The sequence below is a fragment of the Kryptolebias marmoratus genome, linkage group LG19, assembly GCF_001649575.2.
Source record: "Kryptolebias marmoratus isolate JLee-2015 linkage group LG19, ASM164957v2, whole genome shotgun sequence".
In the NCBI taxonomy this organism is placed as follows: domain Eukaryota; kingdom Metazoa; phylum Chordata; class Actinopteri; order Cyprinodontiformes; family Rivulidae; genus Kryptolebias; species Kryptolebias marmoratus.
The window spans coordinates 11,943,554-11,964,970 of record NC_051448.1 but is presented as its reverse complement, the minus strand read 5'-3'; the positions used below and the strand labels follow the sequence as shown (position 1 = coordinate 11,964,970).

The 21,417-nt window shown below is 38.8% G+C and overlaps 1 protein-coding gene across 1 annotated transcript; it reads left to right on the top strand.

Annotated features, from left to right (window-relative positions):
• The first annotated feature begins 555 nt into the window (after positions 1-555).
• pinx1 (PIN2 (TERF1) interacting telomerase inhibitor 1) lies at positions 556-19,598 on the top strand. The gene is made up of 7 exons (XM_017427250.3): positions 556-659; positions 1,307-1,416; positions 2,140-2,232; positions 2,447-2,522; positions 2,934-3,023; positions 7,658-7,740; positions 18,366-19,598. The coding sequence occupies exons 1-7, from the start codon at positions 641-643 to the stop codon at positions 18,987-18,989; spliced, it is 1,095 nt and encodes a 364-aa protein (XP_017282739.1). The 5' UTR covers positions 556-640; the 3' UTR covers positions 18,990-19,598.
• The last annotated feature ends 1,819 nt before the right edge of the window (positions 19,599-21,417 follow it).

Below are 21,417 nucleotides of genomic sequence, written 5' to 3'. Positions count from 1 at the left end.
AGCTATTTTTATTGCACCGACCAAAGTGATCCCCAAACAGTAAAATGTTGTATTCCAGCAAAACAAAAATGACAAACAACACTGATTGCAGATGCATGATGCAAATTATTCATCCAGTGTAAATTCTTATGCCTAAAAATATAACTATTTAAGTAAGTATCCTTGTTGAAGTGATAAGTTACTATTAGGTTTAGCATTTAGTAAACTAATATAATGACAAGACCATTGCCAGACATTCAAATGTTTCTTCTTAAATGGGTTGCTGCAGCAGTGCGCTTCAGCGAGTATATCCATTTACGCTTATGTACTGTAAATACCACAGTATTCATTAGGCTTCCATGGGTAGCACAGGTTTAGGCTGGTATGTTAAGCTAGGGCGCCCACTGTTGGAGGAAATAAAAGGGGTTGTGATACGAACTTATTAAAAATATCAAAATATTTTTTTGAAAATATGAAAGGTTGCAAAAACACATTTTTTTTTTCTTTTTTAAGGATATATGTACATTTATTATCCATATCGTCGGCATATATTAATATCGTTTAGAAAATTAAAACCGCCTACATAAAAAACAGTTTTGTGCTCAGGCATTATCCAGGAGTTCTCCTGGACTTGCGGCAACCTGCCGGAAAGGACCCCAGGATGTCCATGCTAGCTGAGCGTATGTAGATTTTCTTACAAATTTGATAAATATTTTGTTTTCTGTCAATGGTTTCATTAACTTTTTATGTAGTCTAATTTTGCCAAAAAAGAATAATACATCCAGTGTGTTTTTTTTACACCGAAAGTATTCTGGGTTTAGCAAGTTTACTTTTTAAAGTGGCAAAGTAGTTAGCATTAGCTTATGCGGTTCAATAGTTTAACACGTGTTTGCTGTCGTACTCTCATCAAAACTACAGTAACTTGTCATCAGTCGGGTGTTTTAAATGCTTCGTTCAGATTTCTATTCTGTCTCTCGTTGTCAGTCCACCTCCAGACTGTGTTGTCACGCAGATGAGTTGCTTCTTCGTGTATCTTTCATCATATAAACTGGAGCTTTGTTTCATATGTTTATAATTTACCATCGGGTGGCATGCGTTGAGATACACTCATACACTGATATTATGTCAAATTAAGTACTATATGGTATTAACACTTTGAACTGTGATATTTCTCTTTTCTCCGTGAATCATCCCTCTATATGTTAACACTAGCTCCTATGAATACATGTTAATATGCATCGTGGATGTAGCTGATTGTTCCTCTCTATTGTGTAACATCATGTAGACAGACTGTTATGCAATAAAGCTGTTGTTGCTCTGTATACAGCCCGCAGGAAACAGAAGTGGTCTGTTGACCCCAGGAACAGTGCTTGGAGCAATGATGACTCCAAATTTGGCCAGAAAATGCTGGAGCGAATGGGCTGGTCCAAGGGCAAAGTGAGTGAGATTTATCAGTGTGGGTTTTTTAGAGCAATGAAATCGGTCACCTGAATCTGTAACCTTTTGTCTTATCACTGTCCCGTGGAATCTTGTCTATTCTCTTGTTTTTTCTTTAGTATGTTGCTTGGCACACTTTAGAACTCAGTTTGCTCAGAACACTGTTTGAATTTTAAATGTCTCATTGACTTGGTGCTATTGAATATAGCTCTTTTGCTACTGCCACAAGAAATACCCGAATTGCAAGCAAAATATAGCTACTGAAGTGCTCTCATTTTGTATTTTACAATACTTTCGTGTCCAAGACGTGTTAGCACGGTACATCCCAATTGCTGTCTTATTATGGCTGTAGTACAGCATGGCTAACATAAAACTGTAGACAGGTCAACAACAGAGCTCAGATACAGAGTATGTCCAGGTACTTCAATACCAGTCATTGCAAAATGCTATGATTGCTACGCCTATTTGCTACTTGCGATCGCTGGCACATCAGTAGTGTGTACAGTAAATAAAATTTGAGTCAATGAAAATGGAAAAGTGGAAACCTGAAATGTTTTGTTTTTTAGTTTTAATTTAAGAGGTTAAACAAAGTTGGTATTTGAATGTCCGTTCAACTGTTTTTTTTAAACTCTGAATCAGCATACAGAGACAAAAGGATTATAACTTACTGCTCTAATAAAAGATTTGGAAACACATGTCAGATCCTTTTTATTGTACCTTCAGGGACTCGGAAGGAGTGAGCAAGGCTCAACGGACCACATCAAAGTAAAAGTTAAAAACAATAACTATGGGCTTGGGGCCAATGCCAGTCATGAGGTGAGTGCAGTTTACTTCTGAATCAAAATTAGCCTTTCCCATGTCCTCTGAACTAACCTATTTGGTAGTTTTGCTGATTCTAAAACTTTTCTTTTGCATCCATATCCATACTTACGTGAAATCACGCAAAATAGAAAAACAGTTGTCAGAGTGTTTATTACTTTTCCTAGTTTTAATTTGATGAGATCTGTGATTTATTTTTTTTCTTTTTCAGGATAACTGGATTGCTCATCAAGATGAATTCAATGAGCTTCTTGCTCAACTGAACAACCATCATGCTCAAAACAGTGGTATGTACTCAAAGCATGTGTCAGACCTTAAACCACAGTCTGATTTAATTTGACTCTCTACATGCGTCAAAAGACAACATGGCATGTGGCACAGATTTTTAATTCTTATTTTTGTATTTTGAAATACATTTTCTGTTCATGTTGTGTTGTTCTCACATGATTCTTAAAGATGTAGTTCATGTCTGTTGGTTGTCCTGTTGGACAGCAGAGGGCGCTTCAGTTCAACATTTTGTAAAGTAAAGGCCAAATAGTGTATGATAGAACATGTTAAACATCACTATCACCATGTCAGACATCAAAGCAAAGTAAAATTCCTGATAAAACACTGATATATAGACTTTGTTTCAGTTATGTTGTCCAAAAGAACAAATCTTTAGTTACTTGTGCACTTTTTTTTTTTCAAAACTGTAGACGCTCCATCAGATGAGAAGAAAGGTTTCAGCTTGGAGGAGAAATCTAAAACCTCCAAAAAGAGGGTCCATTACATGAAATTTACCAAAGGTGGGTTCACTTTTTTTTGTAGCTGTAGTTGATTTTAAAATTAACCTAAATATACTACTTTTTTTGGTACTCTGATTAGTTCTCTCTTATAACCTGTAAAACTACATTTGAAGTACCGTGCAAACGAATTGGATGTAAATAGGAATGAGCATTTGTTTTCTCTAAACTACTTGATGTGGTGTGTTTGACCTTAGAGATTTCTGCTCACCTACAGCGTGGACTCGTGCAGGCAGAGATCTTAATCTCCTATTGAGACCCATGCTCTCGTCTCACACCACAGACGCTGATCAGAGTTCTGCCTTTCTGTGCTGGGTCAGTTGACCCGGCGAGTGCTTAGTTGACATTATTTATAACTCTCCCCACTCTTTTTCATTACCCTTTACACGTCAGGAAGTTAAGATTTGCTGGTCAAGGCCAGTGCACTGATACGCTCAAGGAGGAATTTGGTGTTCAGGACCACTGGAGGCTAAACTTAAAAAAAAAAAAAACCTACCATATTATATTGCTGAGCTGTGATACTTGCAGCATAGTTTCATGATTAAGTGGTTCCTTAATAAGACTGACATTCATTAAAAGTTTTGCTTTATGTTGAACGTGTGAATGCATGTTTTAGTAGTTTACCATTTCTGTATTTGTGGGTCGATGAGTTCAAATCTACCTCATCTGCTCAACACACTTGACAAAACAAATACCTCCACTTTTGCCTCACCTGGAAGAACCTTTAGTATTTTACGTCATTCAATAGCAACTTCCTGTTTCCTGTTTAGGGCATCTGGTATCTCCATTTACCGCAAACGGCAACTCCTCTGACCTATTAGATGATCCTGTCAGATAAGGCAGGGCTTCAGTTTCTCCTCCAGACCCTCTTAAAATTGTTTTTGTTGTTCTAATTTGGAAGGAGCCAGAAAGTCTATATTCCTGATATATCTATTTTAAAAACATGTAAGAGTTGAAGGAAGAACACAGAGGTTTTGATAAAGTTTTATTTATTTATTTTTTTGCTTGCTTTATTCCAGATTTATATTCCGGACCTACTATATGTTACATACAATACATTTAAGATGGCATACAACTATTTTTACTGGTCAAATTTTGGACAAGTTAAAATTTTGTGACTCACTCAGAAGCATCATTGCTTCATGTCCATCTGTGTCAGTCTTGAGTTTGTTTTTATTTAATTTTTTTCTTCAGTATTAGTAAGTTCATACATAATTTTTGGTAGTGCAAAGTCTATAATTGATGTGGGGCAAGTTTATATCAGTACTAAAATCTCTACATGAGAGACGTAGTTCTTATGTACAACAGAACTGACAGACTGAGATTGCGTTATTTGACTTTCTCCGTCTTTCGTTAAAACTGTCAATCTTCTGAACGATTAAACTTCTCGTTGGGTTTTAGTGACTTTCATCTGAATCTCAGCACTCACATTATTTGCGATAAAGTTGCATTTGGCTTCAACACATTATTAAATACCAGTCTCTACGGTTTTGAGCAAAATACATACCTGAGCCATGACAAAAGCAGAACTGTTTATGGCAGATCAGATGGCATGTCCTTAACTGAACTTTTGTGTTCTTTTCTTTGCTATTTTGATTTGAGTAGACTTTTGTCTCTTCATTCCTGCTGTCTAGTGTCTGTCATTGCAGTTAACTTCATCAGGGTGGCTTCAATGCCTCGAAGCTAAAGGCCTTTAATAACGACTTTTCAGAAAAGTTGTATCGACTGTGCTTGTTTTATGTAGAAAGCACAGCAAACTAAAGATTGTAGTGAAACACCAACTATCGAGAAAGAAGTAGCTCCGTCAGTTGACCTTTTATTTAATCTGTGTTTCATTCTGCAGGCAGGACCTCCTCAAGATCAGTATGATCCACGTGATCTTAAGCTTTATAGCGAATACCACCTCCAAAAACACTTAAGCTTTCCAATTCCTGCCATTATGATAGACTGTACAAGCTTGTACCACTGATTTTTAAGCATGTACTGAAACAGTTCAAACAGATTTTCTGACATAAACAAGGAAACTGACCAATGTTCTTCAACCCCTAATTTAAAAATCAAACCCACTTTTTTTATCATTTACTTTTTATTGTCATTTTTCAACTTAGTTGACATATATAGTGTACACGAACAGTACACATTCAACATTACATAACATAAAAGAAAACAAACTTTTGCTAGGGAGTTATTCCTCTGTTGGACTTTTCCCATCCAGTTTGCCAAGTTCTTTCTTTATTTTTGTCACTGTCTTTTGTTCTGAATATTGTCCATTTTGTCCACTTTTCCTCCATCTGTCCTTGATGTAGTCTCAGTCGATATGTCAATTTTCCCATGATTTAGATTTCTTCTATTATCTCAATCCATTGTTCATGACTAGAGGGGGTCCTCCATTCCCCATTTCCTCTTAATAGCTTTCTTACTAGCTATTAAAATTATCTTCATCAGATGAAAATCAAACCCACTTTCTAATTTAATAAAATTTTTTAAAAACCTAACCTTAACCCTTGGAAACTTAACCCATAACTCTTGGAAATACTTTATTTTTGACAGTAAAAAAAACTAAAAATGGAAACAGATTAGGTGGTTGATTTTTAAACCACTTCAACACATCTGGCTATAGTCATGTCAATTTAGCTTTTTTGTCAAAAAGGCTACTTCCACCTGCTCTTATTCAGAAACTGGAGAAATTGCCAAGCAACAAAAGCAACGCCCAAACTTTTGTTTTTGTTCGAATAACTTGTCATTTAAATTTGAACTATAAAAGTAAACCTCTCAAGATGACTTAAGTGGTTTTATAATTCTCCTCTTTAAGTGTGCTTTGAGCGTAAAAAACATTTTGACATGGTGAAAATATTTGTGGTTGTCTTAAAGCGACAACTACAGGGTGTTCTGTACCATTTAATTTTTGTTTGTAATTGTGTCCTCCCATTGAGACTCGGTGCCACACTGTGTTCTGTTTGTGATCATAAATTGCAACGGGACACCACAGAGTTACGTGGCAACGTATAATCTGCCACGCCTCTTTGCATGCTTTCACTGCCTTTTCTGATGCTGACTCCCTTTTCTGTGAGGTTGTTGCCAAGTAAAGGCTTGGTAATAGATTTACTGCTGTTAAGCTTGTTATATGAGAGGCTGGAAAGGTCAGGTAATACTCTCGTATAGTTCTCCCGGCGACTGTGAGAAAGAAAGAAAGGTCGGTCCCGAATCTGTTGTTGAATAAAAACCTACATTTATTTTGCTTCAAGTTTATATTAGAATAAACTGCTGTGGCCAATGTAGCATTAGAGAGCCTTTCAAATGTGCACCGCTCCCTCTCGCACCGGCCTTCTCCTTAGTGTCCTGCTTTTTTATTGATATCCCGTTTATGCTGGCTCCCTTTTTGTCAGCGCTGAGGATTGATGGCCTTTGTTTGTGGGGAAAGGCACAGAAATCTCCACTGCCGAGGTTCAGGTTCCACAGCATAAACCAGTAACCCAGTTTTAATTGCCGCCTCCATCTATCACCTGTCGGGCCAGCCAGGGTGGTTGATGCAGAATTTAACTACAGATCTCCACCCGCTGCTCTGTGTGGTGGCTTTATTGTAGCTTTGGGCTTATTTGTACGTTTCTTTTTATCTGACTGGCAGGTTTGGACAGAACTTAACTAATCATCTAAACAACACCATATTAACAAGCTGAAAAGCTTTGTCTCTCCTGGCACCTACAGCTTCCACGTTTTTTGGCATTACTACGAGACATTCTCTGTAATTAAATTTTAATTGTGCTTTTTTCAGTTAGTGAGAAAACCTCGTAAGTCTGGTTTGACTCGTTATTTGTTGTCATAATTTCTGCCCTTTTGAACCGCAACAGTCATGCATACTTCTATCTAACGCTAACATGTTTCGTGCTCCTTAATGGCATTCATCCATCTTTTAAGAGCCTGTGAGAAAACTAGGTTTAAGCTTCTTTTTATCAGAACTTTTGTTATTTGCACTTTCACCTTACAGGAGAAAAACCTGGATTGGTACTTCCTTCTCTAAACATTAGAAATGTCAGATCAGGCATAATTTCACGTTTGACCTAAGTTCAGTAGATGACAAACACCACAGGGCTCCCCCTCCTCATTTATTTTAGTTTTCAGCATACTTTCTTGGTGCTAGCTCTTAAACCTGCATCCACAGTGACTTTCAAAGTCAAGAGCAGGGGAGATAGAGGCTTAAAAGCAATAAATAACCAAATGTTATCAGAGTCCCGCTGAAGGAAGAGGATGCAGCTGTATGAACAGGACCCAGGCCCGAGACGGACCACTGCGTGCTTCAGGAGTCTTTGAGGCTCGACTTAAAAATGGGACTCTGGAGGCACGGCGAACCTTGTCAGTTTATTTTTCTTAGCTGTTTTATCCTTCGAGCATAAAGTACACCATGCAGCCCGTTGCTTTCTTTACTCAGCGACCATATTTCACAAAAACACACACACACAGAGTTGTACACATTCCCTTTTGAATTAATTGCTACCTGTTTAGTAAATCTGAAAACCCTAAAAAGCTTGTTCATTGCTAATTTTGTGATGATCTTTGGTTTAATGAAGCAAAATAATTGAACCCAAAACCGAGTTTCACATGGTTTTTATTTTCTTGTTCTTAACATTTTTTGCTTTCAGGAAAGGACTTATCCTCCCGTAGTGAAACAGACCTCAACTGTATCTTTGGGAAGAGGGCCAAATCTGCCAACGACCAGGAGCAGGTAAGATGTTTACCTTTATTTTATGAACCATATGTATATAAACCAATTATTTTCTTGTTATCTTAACTGAACAGGCTGACTTCTGATCTTTCTTGACCTAGTCATAGTCGGGACTCAACAGAGGAGTTGATATTCCACTGGCCAGGTGGCTTGAGCTTATTTGTCTCTGTAATTGCTAGTGACCGTCGGTACTGATGGCCTTAACAGACTCTCTGGTATTATGCGATCCCTCTGCAAGTGCAGGGCCCGGTTCCCAAGCAGCCTCTGGCTGTAGATTATCCATGTTGCCGTGTACAGCTTTAACAGTGCCAAAAGGCCACTGATGGTGGCAAGAACACTTAAATCCAGTTAAGGGATTTTCACTCTTACCACTTCCTCCTCTCCTTCACACTTCCCCTCCTTTTTTCTGCTTCTGACTTGGAGCGTCACATCAGTGGGTTAAATCTGCCAGAAGGAATTATTAAAGGAAAGTCGAAATTGTGAGGTTTTCAGAAATCCTAGGTGATGACGCTTGCATAAAAGTTTATTTTGCTCTTGGCATCAGTTCTTGGCGACTTCAGATGTCACTTTGCCACTTGATGACATGATAGGTTTTATGCTTTTAAAAGAAATCACAGGCTAAAGCAATTCCAAGTTGCATTTTATGCCTGGAAAGGGCCTTTTGCTAACCTTGAAAACAAAACTTTGTGAAATTAACCTACTTGTGGTTGGTATTTCATGAGTTAATATTTATAGAAATTAAAGATAAAGTCAACTACCAGTTTAATAATGTTGTTCCACTGCATCTGAGAAATTTACAGCTGCTGAAATAGTCACATTATCTGTCTTATTTAGTTGAATGAAAGACTAATTCAGAGTCACATTTAGCCCATCATTGTTCTTTTTATTGTTTGTTTTTGCTTTATCGGTCTTGCTGATGAACACAAAGTGGATTTACACAGTTTGAAGGTGAAACAAGCACACACAGTTCTTTGTGTCATATGATTAATTAATACATTTTTGTGTCTTTAAATAGATTGTTAGTCACAGCTTAATTGACACAAATCAGAAAGCCAGTAGGATAAAGACAACACTAACTTTTGGACACCGGTGCAAACAAAAGCCTCTCTTTTTGTTTGTTTTTTTTCTCTCTCTCCTGTTTCTCGAACATTTGTCTTCGAAGAAATTGGCATCTTAAAAATCCATAAATTGTACAAAAAAAGCCCTCTCTATTCCCATGCAGGGGCTGAGCCACATCATCACAATGGCAGATCCTCCCTAGCTAAATAACATTGGAAATACAGGCAATGCACACCATCATTTTCTCCTTAATCGGTTGGTTATGGGTTGTTATTTTTCAGCCAGAAGGGGCACCATTGACCATATTGAAAACGCTGACAAACATTACAATGGTCTCCCATGAGGCCTTGTATTGAAGCTCAGCAGCGTTTGAGGCTGCTGGTAGGAGGTAAAAAGGGTGATTGACCAATCAAGCTCAAGGCATTTTGCCTGATCTCCAGTGAGTGTTTGTGGCTCTGTTGGTGACCTTCATCCTTTGATGATCTTTGCTTATAGTCATTTGTCAGTGATACAATAAAAAAAAAATGTTTTACTGTAAATACACATGGAATTATCACAGTTCCCTAAAGAGTTGTATTCATACATGTTTAGAGCTTTGGGATTGTGGTGTGTTTGATCACATTACCACTTATCTGCATCCTGACAAGGTAAGGCCCAGAGGCCCAAACAAATCTGCATGGACTTCTTTAGACCTTCCCTTCTTCCCCCCTCATGAATCTTCCAGCTCTTCATCCACCACCCACTGCTGTCTCTCCAGCATCCCTTCCACCAGTCCCCCTCTGCGGGTGTTTTCCTTCCTCCACAGTGATGTCTTTCCTGCTCGGCCCTTATCGCTGCTCACAACGCTCCATGAAACAGACAACTGTCCCACAGCCTTCTGTTCATCAAAGGCAGCACTAGATGTGTTAAAATAGCGTGAGAACATATGAGAAGAATCTGTTAATTGTGTTTTCACACTGAGGCTCTAACATTTGTCACCTAATTTATTATCTATAAACTGTTTAAACATAACATTTCCGTTCTTGAGGTTACACACTCTTTCTAGTTAAGATGCAAACTTTTTTTTTGTTCTGTTTTCATCTGTATTTTATAAAATGTTTTTTTCCTAAGTTGAGACTTTTTTAGCAATGAAGGAAACGGGTGTAAGTGAAGATGCTTGATGCAACAGTCCAAAGATTAAAAGAAAAAAATGCCAGAAACTTGAAAAAGTTTTTAGATTTAGGTCATTGGATCAAAAATGAATAATCTTTTTAGCAACAAAGACTCATTTTGCTTAATTAGATGAAAGACATGTATTAGCATAATAAAACTACACTAAATTAAACAATAAAGCCTGATATTTTAAGCGATTTTATCATACGCTTTTGCTTTTGGCAAACCACTATTTTTCTGGTCCAGGGCATTTGGCTATATAAAGAGCATTGATTTTAAGAAGTTAAATTGATGACAACAATTTCACCTAAAGCTCCATTTTCTACTTTTTTTCTTGTTGTGTAGACACCTAAAAATGTATGCTTAAAGCCATAATTTACACTACTGAAACAGTGAAGCTTTGGTGTAACACCTGTCTGTCTACATGGTCCTCTGTTATCCATCATCTATCCCTCGCTTGCAAGCCTCCTCCATCTCCTGCCTTCTCTTGCACCCCTCAACACAATTACTCACCGCATGACAAACGACAGACTCTCGCCGCCAAGATATCAAAACACCGCGGCCACTCGTAAATGAAGGGACTTTGGCAGCCCTGCGCTCCCTGTGCTTATCGGCGGGCGAGCAGCGCCCCTGGCCGTCCTGCCTCTCTCTCCTCCCCCTTTCTCCACCACCCCTGCTCTCCATGCCCTCCTCAGGGGGTTTAGTTAGGGGAGCCACATGGAGGGCCAGCCCAGCTTGATTTATCTCCCTTGCCCCGCTGCCCAGCCACTCAGGCAGGCCGAAAGAGCCGACGAGGCTCCAACGGGCCTCGGCTCGAAAGCCCGGCATTAGCTGAAATAAACCATTCTGCCGCCAAGTGAAAAATGTCCTCTGATTGGCTAATTAATCAGTCAAAGGGGAGCGATGCGGCTTGTGGCTTGAGGGACCCAAGCGGGCGACCGCAGAGGGCCTGCTGATAAATAGACTCCCCGCCGATTCATACATCAACAAAAGTTAGTCATTTTTTAAAGCCGCCAGCCCAGTTGAAAGGTGGAAACAAGCAGTAGTTTTATTTTTCCACCTACATTCCCCTTTTTTTCTTATTGGGAAGAGAGAAGGTCATTGCGAAATAAAATGTGGTTTTGTTTTTGCATTTTCCTTTAAATTTAAATGGTCTTTTCAGATGATGATTTTGAACACTTGGCAGTATAATGTAAAATAAAATAAGTTTAATAAGAATATGTGTAATTTTCACATTTTTAAATTGATTTTTCTTTTTTCTCCTCAATGACTAATTTGAGTTCAACTTAGTTCCATCGATGATCTCAACTTTTACTTTACAGTTTTGACCTTTTTTACAAGCACGCACAGATAATGACTTTCATATCAACAAAATGTAACATTTTTTGTTGAATAATTGTCTTTTGTGACCACTACAAACATTAAAGTTGTTCCAGCATTGATCCATTCATTAGTTCTTTACTCCCTTGAAGTGTCAGAGAAGAAAAATGGTTCAGTATAATTTGGTACAAGCCTCGTGTTGAAGTCTGAACCTCCAGCCAGACAGTGGGTATGGCGCGCCCTGATCTCGGGTCAGCGCGACCCCTGCGGCCTCTCTCACTCCCACTCCTGTTCAGGCACAAAGAACGGAGGATCAGGCCTCATCGGGTGGCACCTGTTGCAAGGGTTTTCTGCCCACGCATCGTCCACATGAAGGATTGTGCGTCTGCAGGGGCTCCCCCGATACCACCACGTTATGGAATATAGAGCAGGGGCGACATGAGTTAGGAGCTTGAACATTTGGCAGATGTGTCACCATGGCGCCTGGGAAATGATGGGCGGAGCGGCGCAAGGAAACTTTTGCTGACAACACAGAACCAAAATGTCATTTTAAAACAAAAAAATTGTTTGCAATCAACCACAGGTAAAATAAGTTTGAGGCATACAAACAATAAGTCAGTTTTTATTTGTGCCAAAATAACCAAGAAGCTGTTCAAGAAACTTGATAACTAGTTTAAATGTCTTCATTTTCCATCATCAGATTTTTTTCACTTTAACATTTATGTTCTTAAATTTAACCTACTATTTTTCTACATGTGGTAGAATAGAAATATTGCCTTTTTAGAAAGCATTTTAACTAGCTAGTAATTGAAGTCTACGAGTTTATATCATGCAGCTTCATTGTATCTTTTTGTGTGGTGAGTTTGAGTCTTCTGTTTCCTATAATTATCACTATGAATAGAAATACAACAACTGAGCAAAGATTTTCTTTTTTGGCCATGTTATCCATCAGCTTGCAGCTCTGATCTGTTGAAAGGGCATGCTGGTGTAAACGTGCACCAGCGCAGCACGGCTGCTGCCGTTTGAATCAGCCGGTGCGCTCATGCAGGGCGCTGCGCTCATTGTAGACCATTGTCAGATAGCATCTAATTGCCTCGAGCAAAGGCTTTCTCTGTCTTGAGCGTGTTTGTTGACAGACCCTTTTACTTTTGCTGCTGAAAATATTGAGACCCGCCAAAAACAACCCACCCCACACCACCGCTACCTCCCCTGTAAACACAGAAACCACACATTTGCCATTTACCTCCCTGGCAGTTCTGTGGACTGCTCCCTGCCAGCTTGCTGCCAGCTTCCTGACACTTACAGATTAGCGCAGGACAAAAAGAAGAAAAAAGAAAAAAAGAATAGGGTGTCTGTCTCATAGTTACAGGCCTCGGCTACAATACATAGGAGCTGGATAATTACTGCCTTGTAGAGCTAACCGCCCAAAGATTTCAAGCCTTCTCAGCTGTTTACAGTTACAACCATTTAATTACTGACTCTTTAATCTAATAAATCAAAGCATTTTCCCTCCCTGGGGTTGGGGTGTGGGACCCCAATTTTTATGTGTTGGGATTGTTTTCAAGTCTTTACAATGAAGAACAAACACAGGCCAGTCATAACACATGCATACTGTTGTCCTTATTTGTTACTTATCATGAACGTTTTTGCTCTGGGGACAAAATCCAATTTTTCAACCCCCTTTTTTGTTTTAACTACACACAGGGTGCGATTTTAGTAAAAGCATTGCTTTGTGGAAGCTTCTTATTTTGTCGCATTTATTGGCCTTTGGGTGTTTTTATCATTTTTTATTTACCCAGAAAAGGAAAATGAACCTTGGACTTGCTTTTGGGACATTTAAAAGCGTCTTGATAGTCTCCTGCGGCCTTTACATATTTGCCAAGGAATAAGGCATCCACCTGTTTTTCTGTCCACCCACATCATGCTGATGAAGGATGGGCTGCCGGACTTGTGCGCTCATCAGGGAGAGACAGCTGGCTAATCAGGCCCTGATCCATAGACCCCGAGTATCACCAAATTTATTATTCTGGCAGGACAATGAGGGCACACTCATGCAATTACAGACCCAACCAATATTGTTGAGCAATTATTGAAAAAAAGGGGGCTAGTACTGCAAAGAGGCAATTTTTAAGAAAATAAATGGGTATTTGCTGTGCCGTCAAATTCTAATTAGCAAGATGAACCTTTGCAACAATTCCTACTTATGTAAAACTATATTATATACCTATTTTAATTTTCAAAAGCTCCGATACAAGTAAACTTGGCAACTTTGCATCCAAGTCATCAGTTAAGTATTACTGTAAAAGTATAATCAGCTACCCTGTCATTAATCATAATGTCTATCCTTAATTTTACCTGAGTTTTTAGAATGTTTTATATAAAGCTATATAAAATTTAGTTTTTTTGAGTTATAGATCAAAAGTGACTGATTTATTAGCAAAATGGCTTCAGATTTGGATCAAATGCAACAAAACAAAAAATGCCTAGAAGCATTGGTTCTGGATTTTTAGGCTTCTTTTAGAAATATGTAGGTATAAAGTGGACTTGTGTTCCGAGCAACACCATCAGCTCATCAGTATAAACAAACTTGACGATGTTCTAGAACTCGTAGTGTTTCTGCAGGGTTTTTTGGAGAGAAAAGTTCAGCATGCACTCCAGAGAACTTTTTCCATCATTTCTTCTGGCTTCATCGACTTTTCCCCCTGAATATGTTGGCCTCTGTCTTGGCACCTTGGCGCATGTTTTGCCATTGGCTTTCTATTGGCTACATTAGTAGGGAAAGATTGAACTGGAGTGTCTTGAAGGAGGCGGCCTGTTGAATGTCTTTCCACCCTCTCCTTTTCTTTGGGACCCCTCCCTGTGTTCCCTGCCCAACCCTATTCCCCGCCAGGGGAGTGAGTGGATCAGGAAGGGCCCGATAGCTAGCCAGACTGCTCCTCTGCTGAAGGAGCCTTATCTCAGAGCTGCACACAGTGCATTGAGCGCATCCTTTTCCTGGGGTTTTGCGTCTGGGAGGAGAGAAGGAGGCATGGGAGGAGAAGGGGGTAGACACAGCTTGATATAGGTGTGTTTTCCAACCTTCCACTCCTCAACATTGCCTATTTTTTTGCCATTCTTCTTTAATTTCTGCAATTATGTAAACTAATTTAGCCAATTTGTGAAATCCCTTCCAAGGTGTAAGCCAAAGTTAAAGCACTCCAAAACTTTCAAGTGTAATAGTGCAATAAAGTAATATTATATTGAAGTGTTCATTCAGCTTGTTTTTTAAAGAAGGCTTAAACTGGCGATGAATGAGAACAATTGGAAAGATGGTATAAACAAATTACAGATGTTCAAATGCTTTCAACTAGTTTTACGTAAGTGTTTTGGCTCAGATTATATAAAAAAGTATTAAATATATCAGTTTCCTCTGATTAGCTGATCATATGTCCTATTAACCTACTGCTACTGTTCATATCTGTCCATTAATATGACTGCAGCAGTTCAGACTTGTATCTTTGAAAATGATCTAAATGCATTAGAACATCAGATATCATTACAAATTGTTATAGTTGAAGGACTAAAAGGGTAATTTTAGTTTTGAACTTTTCAACCATGTAGTAAAAACACCTAGCAGGCCTGTTTGATGCACTAAACAGTTTAAATTATTTAGACCCAGAAGATGTTTCATTAGAAATACTTAAAAGCATACATGTTAAAAAAATACATTTACATAACTATATTGATTAAAAAACATGAATGTAAGTAAAATATATTTAAATCAATGGGCTTGTTACTGATCTATGATTCTATTTTCCAGTAATTGTTTTTCCTCTACATTGGGTTTTATCGTAATGTGAAGTTCGTGCAGGGCAGTGATGTCCAATCCTGGCCCTCGAGGGCCACTACTCCATGTTTTAGATGTTTCTCTGCTCTTCAGCAGGTCTTCAACTTCTGCAGAAGCCTGTTTATCACTCATTGAAAGCAGGGAAACACCTAAAACAACGAGGATAGGGGTTCTCCAGGACCAGGATTGGACATCACTAATATAGGGAGTTCTATAATGTTTGCATGTAAGACTTTATTACATGGCAAATAAATAAAGCAAACAGGGTTAGAGACAACTGGAAACAGAGAAACATCTTTAAACATTACGGTTCAGTTTTTTTATTAGCATGTTGCCTTCTATATTTCACACCAAGGATGCTCTCCAGGGCTGCCAGTAATGCTGACTGGTTCTGTATGTGTTGTCGTCCAGCCTGTGCACAGCACAGCATTTCCTCTGCTGTCGGATCAGAGTCTAATGGAATCCCCAGGCAGTGAGGAGCAGCACCATACTGCGCTCAAGCCACCTTTCCCTGATGATGAAGACGATGTTTCTCTCAGTCACTCTCCCCTCTTTCTTCCCTTGCTCATTCAGCCTCTCCCTCTCCTGAGAGTAATTTCACAGGCAGTTCTAAAGTGGCCCCCAGCCAGCTTCCCAAATCCCAGTTACATGTTGTTTGGCGCTGTCAGCTCTAAGCCTCATCTTCACTCTCCCAAGCAGAGAGGATGCCATTGTGCAGTAACAGGGAGTATAGATTTTTAGTGGGAAGCTGGAAAGTTTTGTTTAATGGCACCTCACCTGAAGGGTCTTGTATTCCTCTTATTAGAAGTTCTGGTTGTCTAGCCTGGTTGTGTTGGGTGGTGGAAAACTTTGTTTAGCCTCAATCGTGCATTTCACTTCCATATAAAGTCCAGCACACACTATGCAGTTTCGAAAAAATTGTGAGAGATGGGCATTTCATTTTGTGAGATGTTATTAAAGCTTGATTGTAATTTATTTATATAGCACTTTTCAGCAACAAGGCGATTCAAAGTGCTTTACACCATGAAAACACAAAAATACAGAGTCAAACAACTTATGTGTTATTATTCTTTCATGTTAGAGTAGGAACTCTCTCTTTATTTTGTTGATAAATTCTAGCCTCTTAACAATTATGTTTCTATGCAGTTTTAAAAAGTATTAACAAAGTAAAAAAATTGTTTAATATCTCCTAGGTTTGTTTTTCTTCTGTTTGCTAGAAATAAAAAGTTTAATTTCTAAAGAATTGCCCACTCTAGGTGATTTTAAATTTTTATATATATATATAACTTACTAAATGCCTTTTTGAAGAAATATGGGCCAACCACTGAGTGAGAGGGTGAATCGGAGCATGAAGGTGGAGGAGTAAAGCTCAATGATACAGAAAGCTTTACAATTCAGATTATTATTGTTAATTACATGGATATCCTAAATAAACAAGAACAAATAAACATTCAACATGAAAATTTGGGTATAACACATTTTACAAATAGATTTTCCTTATCAGGATGATATTAAATCTAGACTGACTACAAGCCAAAGAGATACAATCTTTTAACAAATAACTGGCAGACGGATACACATTTAGCATATCTTAAACGTGTTAGTCATTACAGTTTAAAACAATCAAATGTTTACATTAAATGCTTGTATTTGGACATTAAAAGGAGTTTGAAAATTGAGTCTTAATGTGGGAAGGTTTGACATACTTTGTAAAAACCCTTGAATTGTGGATTTTTCACCACTTTGTTCTCTATAAAGGTTCTAAAGATCAATATTCTTACTTGTAGCTTTGCTTTTGAAAACTTTTAGTTGACAAATCCTGAAATGTGTTTTTAAAATGGATAAGTAACCATGTTAACAGTACTGTAGCTCTGCAGAAGCCTTCCACAAAGCTTATTTCTTGACATGATTTTTCTTTTTGCTCAACACAACCATCAGCTTGTCCATCTGAATCAACGTCAAGGCTGAAAGTCGTGTAATCTGAATGTAAAAGCTTAAAGGCCGAACAATGAGACAACCCCACAAGGCTCAGTGTTTTCAATTTATCTCTAATCTGTAGTGTTTGAAAAATTCCATCCACTTTACCGTCTGAGATAATTCACGGAGCGGCAGCATTGTTTAGTGTGATTCTCCAGAGGAGCTTCTGTATTCTTCTGGACAAATCATTATGCATTGAGTAGGCCATTAGGAAAATGAAGACAAATGGGTCACAGGGGCGAGGTGACAAATTGTACATGCTGTGGAGGTAAAATCTGGACCCTGTTGTTCCTAACAGTTGTAAAGTTGGCCTGGTTTAATGTGTAGCCTAAAGGTTGGAGCGACGGTTTTATGATCACTTTATTTTGTCCTGGATTTTAAAACCAAAGACCATAGCAGACCATTTTCTGCTCTACTTTAAAGCCTTTACTATTAATGTAGATACATCCTACTGATTTTTATTTATTTATTTTTGTTTAAGAGCAACATCTATTATGAGTCAGTTTGAAATTGATGTTGCACTTTTTATCTTGCACATATTCTTTACCCACTTGTTCCTTCGGGGTCACGGGGAGATGGTGCCTTTCTCCAGCAGTCATTAGGCACTAAGGTGGGGTACGCCCTGTACAGGTCACCTGTCCTTCGCAGGGACACACAGAGACAAATGAGACAAACCGTCCAGGCTGGGGCTTGAGCAGACAGGAAAGAGACACAGACAAACACAGAATGACTTGACCTAATTATAAGAAAAAATATGTGTTTTGCCCCATCTAACTAAATCCCCACTCCGTTCACACACCTCTCCACTGAACCGTTTACTCTGCAAGAGAAGAAATGGGCTTCACAAGAAAGTCACAGACTTTTATTTTAGTTTCTGTCAGTGGAAGCATGGAAGGATTCTGACAGAAATGCCGGATTTTGTTTTGTTTTGTGCATGAAAATCAAGATTCAACCACAGCTTACTTTAATAGTGAAGAACCATTACAAAAGGATGACAGTTTGGAGCTGACTCTGCAAATAAACCTGTCTGATGTATAAAACTACAGCGTTGTAAGAAATGGATGATAATTGTCAGAAACGTGACAGTTCTGTTGACAGTGCTTCCTTTAAGACACCTATTGTTATACCAACACACTATTTTAGGCTTTTTCTGCAATAAAGACTGTTGGGGTAATCTTTGGGTGATTGACAACCATTTAAGCTCCTCGGTTTACAGTTGTGAGCCGTCTTTGTGCAGATCCTCCAAATGCATTGTGAAGTCTAAACTCTGCGTTGTGTCTTTCTGGTTTAGGAGAGCAGCAAAAATAATTCTTCAGACGAGTCGGAGGAGAGCAGGACTCCTCCTCCCGAGCCGGACACGGAGTTCGTCAGCAAGACCGTGACCAGTTCTCTGAGCATGCAGGAGTATTTTGCGCAGCGAATGGCTCAGCTGAAGAAGGCCCGTGGAGCCCAAAGCACAGCACCTTCAGCGGCGGAGGTCACAGAGACGGGCGGTCCAGCTGAAGAACTCAGTCCGGTCGACGTCAGCAACGATGATGCAGAAGAGCCCAAAAAGAAAAAGAAGAAGGACAAAAAGCTTGTGGAAGTGGTAGAAGTGGTAGATGACAAAAGCCAGGAGAAGGAGAGCTCGAGGAAGAAAAAGAAGAGAAAAATTACAGAACATGACTGTAGCTCCACAAATGTTCCGGAGGAGAACTGTCAAGAACTGCGTTCCTCTAAGAAGAAAAAACTTAAAAAGCGTCCTAAAGATGGAGAGCTTTTAAATGGACACGGTCCCGCACAGGATGAAACAGTCGAGTGTGAGCTCATGCAGGCTGAGAACCACAAAGAGGACGACGTAGGAGAAGAATGGAACGAGGAGCCGGTAGTCAAAAAATCTAAAAAGAAGAAAAGAAAGAAGGAACATCGAAAGTAGTGTGAAGCTCAGGGTTAGGATTAATTTGTCTCACTTTTTTAAACACTTCTTAGAGCAATTCAGATGTCTTGAACGTGAACTTAAAGATTAAACCTTAAAGCTGTTCATAGAAAAGGCTAAATTGAAATGAAGCCCATATTTAATCTCCTTATAGACGACTGCCTTCCCAACTTTAGGTTGTAATCAAAAGACAGATTAACAAACTGACATAGCATTCTGTTTAACTCATTTTTCATAACATTGAAAATGAATTGAACCCATGCTGCATTTTAAAATATCTGGTTTCGATGAATTAAAATAAGGTCCAGTTTCCTGCTGCTGAACAATACAGGGGAAAATGTAATTTTCAAATATCGTCATTTTGTATGTTACCACTTTATTTGTGCATGGATTACTATTTAAACAAAATTTCAGTCCAAATTGCTTAATTTAATGTCATTTTTTAATCAGTTTTAGAAAATAAAAGGTGGTCTAATGCCATGTGACGGATTCAGTTTAATGCTGTAAATCTTAATATGAGCTAAATCTTGACACTTGTGTTTTCAAAATGGGAAAACTGATATTCCTGGCTTACTTTTTTTAAATAAATCTGTAGTCATGCCAGTTTGACTGCTTTTGTTTTGTTTTGGAGTGAAACTTTGACTAATTTAAGGAACAGTTTTGACTTTGCTGAGAAGGAAAAGTAATTCCTTCTCGTAGTGGGAACCTGATGCAAGTTGTTCCGCTGCATCAGTTACAGACGGCATTCATGACCGTCACCATTTTCCACCACGAGAAGTGACTCAAGCAGTCTCTGCATCTTCTGTTTCACAAACCCTCCAACAGGCCCGTCTTGTTCAACACCTCTGTGCCGTGACTCAAAGCGGGAAAAGACCGACTGCAGGTGTCCAGTCTTGCACATGAAAACATCGCAGCACACCTTTTTTTTTTTTTTTTTTTTTTTTTTTTCTTTTGCTATTTTGAGTTTCAATGTTTTGAAATGATCCCAGACAGTGTGGTGGAAAGAAAGGTTTGACTAATCTTTGAAGCATCCACCTGTACAAGCACGACCGCCTCCTTCTGCTCTCTGTATTGCATAATCAGCTCGTTAAAACGCATGTCGTTATTAGCACCATTTGTCCAATCAGAGATAAAAACTTAATGTTTCCAGGTTAATTCAGGCCATGTGAGTACTCCACAACAAACAGGTGAATTCTATTTTGCTCTTTCTATAAATTGCCTGAGGAAGTAGTTCATCAAATGATGCAAAATGAGCTCATCAACTATTATTGATGTCCCTTTTATAAAGTTGCTGCAGTGACGACATTTTTACAAACTGCTATACAGTTAATCACCTCATCTGACCGAGGAAGTTTGTTTGTTTTTCTGAATGAGTAAACAAATAGCTGATGCATTGAACTCCCACACAGAGTAGTTGTAACAACTTGTTTTACTTTACAATGTATAAACCGTCAAGATAAATATTTGTTTACCTTTTGGAAAAGCAATTCCTGTAACTGAATTTAGTCACCAACTAAAAACAAACTAGTACCTGTTCCTGTCCCTCAGCTTTTAAAGGCCTTCTGATCCCTCGCTCACGGTTTCTCATTAGATTGTTGTGATTCTGCTTGTAATAAAGATCGGCACAGGATATCTGCCTGAATCAGGCTGTATTGTGAAGTGACTTGTCACCCTGTACTTACAGACAACCCGCCAAGTATGTGCCTGGTAGTAGTAAGTATGGTACTTACCAGGTAAGTACCATAATTATGTCTGGTAGCAGTACAGGATACAGCTCAGTGAACCAGGTATGTGCTGGGTTTCAGAGATGCTCAGCGGCAGCCTCTTCGCTCTAAAACGTTTTTTCATACTCTGAGATTTAATTCACAAGTCATCTTTAAGGACTATACAAAGGGGGGCACATGTTTAAATCATGGCTCTAAAGCACATCTGGACTCAAATACAATTACAGTCAATTCATTACAATCCTAAAACAACACATTCACGCTGAGTAAGTTATGACATGCTAATTAGTTAAAGTTATCCAAGGAAGTCAGCAGATTGTGTTGCTTTTAACGCTCTTAAAGGCCTTGCCCTGCTCTACTTTTCCGAGTTGCTACATCCCCACACACCTTCCCGTTCCCTCAGGTCAGCTGACCAGTTGTGACTGAGGGTGCCAAAGATGAAGCGTAAGCTCAGAGGGGACCGTTCTTTTTTCTGTTCACAACCTTCCCTTGGGCATCAGACATCTTCACTTTCTGATTTTAAATCCCTTCTTAAGACCCATCTCTTTGGACACAATCTGAGATGTTAACTTTGTCTTACTGTTTTATTTTATTTTGTTGTTACTACATTGTTTGTTTTGTATCTTATGATTGTGTATAGCACTTTGTTCCTGTGGGTATTTAAAGTGCTTTATAAGTAAAATTGACATGGTATGGAATTTTCG

Excerpts from the sequence above, each read along its gene's own strand:
- pinx1 (XM_017427250.3), top strand. Across the intron at positions 2,233-2,446 it reads GGGCCAATGCCAGTCATGAG|GATAACTGGATTGCTCATCA; the intron begins GTGAGTGCAGTT and ends TTTCTTTTTCAG. Across the intron at positions 3,024-7,657 it reads TTACATGAAATTTACCAAAG|GAAAGGACTTATCCTCCCGT; the intron begins GTGGGTTCACTT and ends TTTTGCTTTCAG.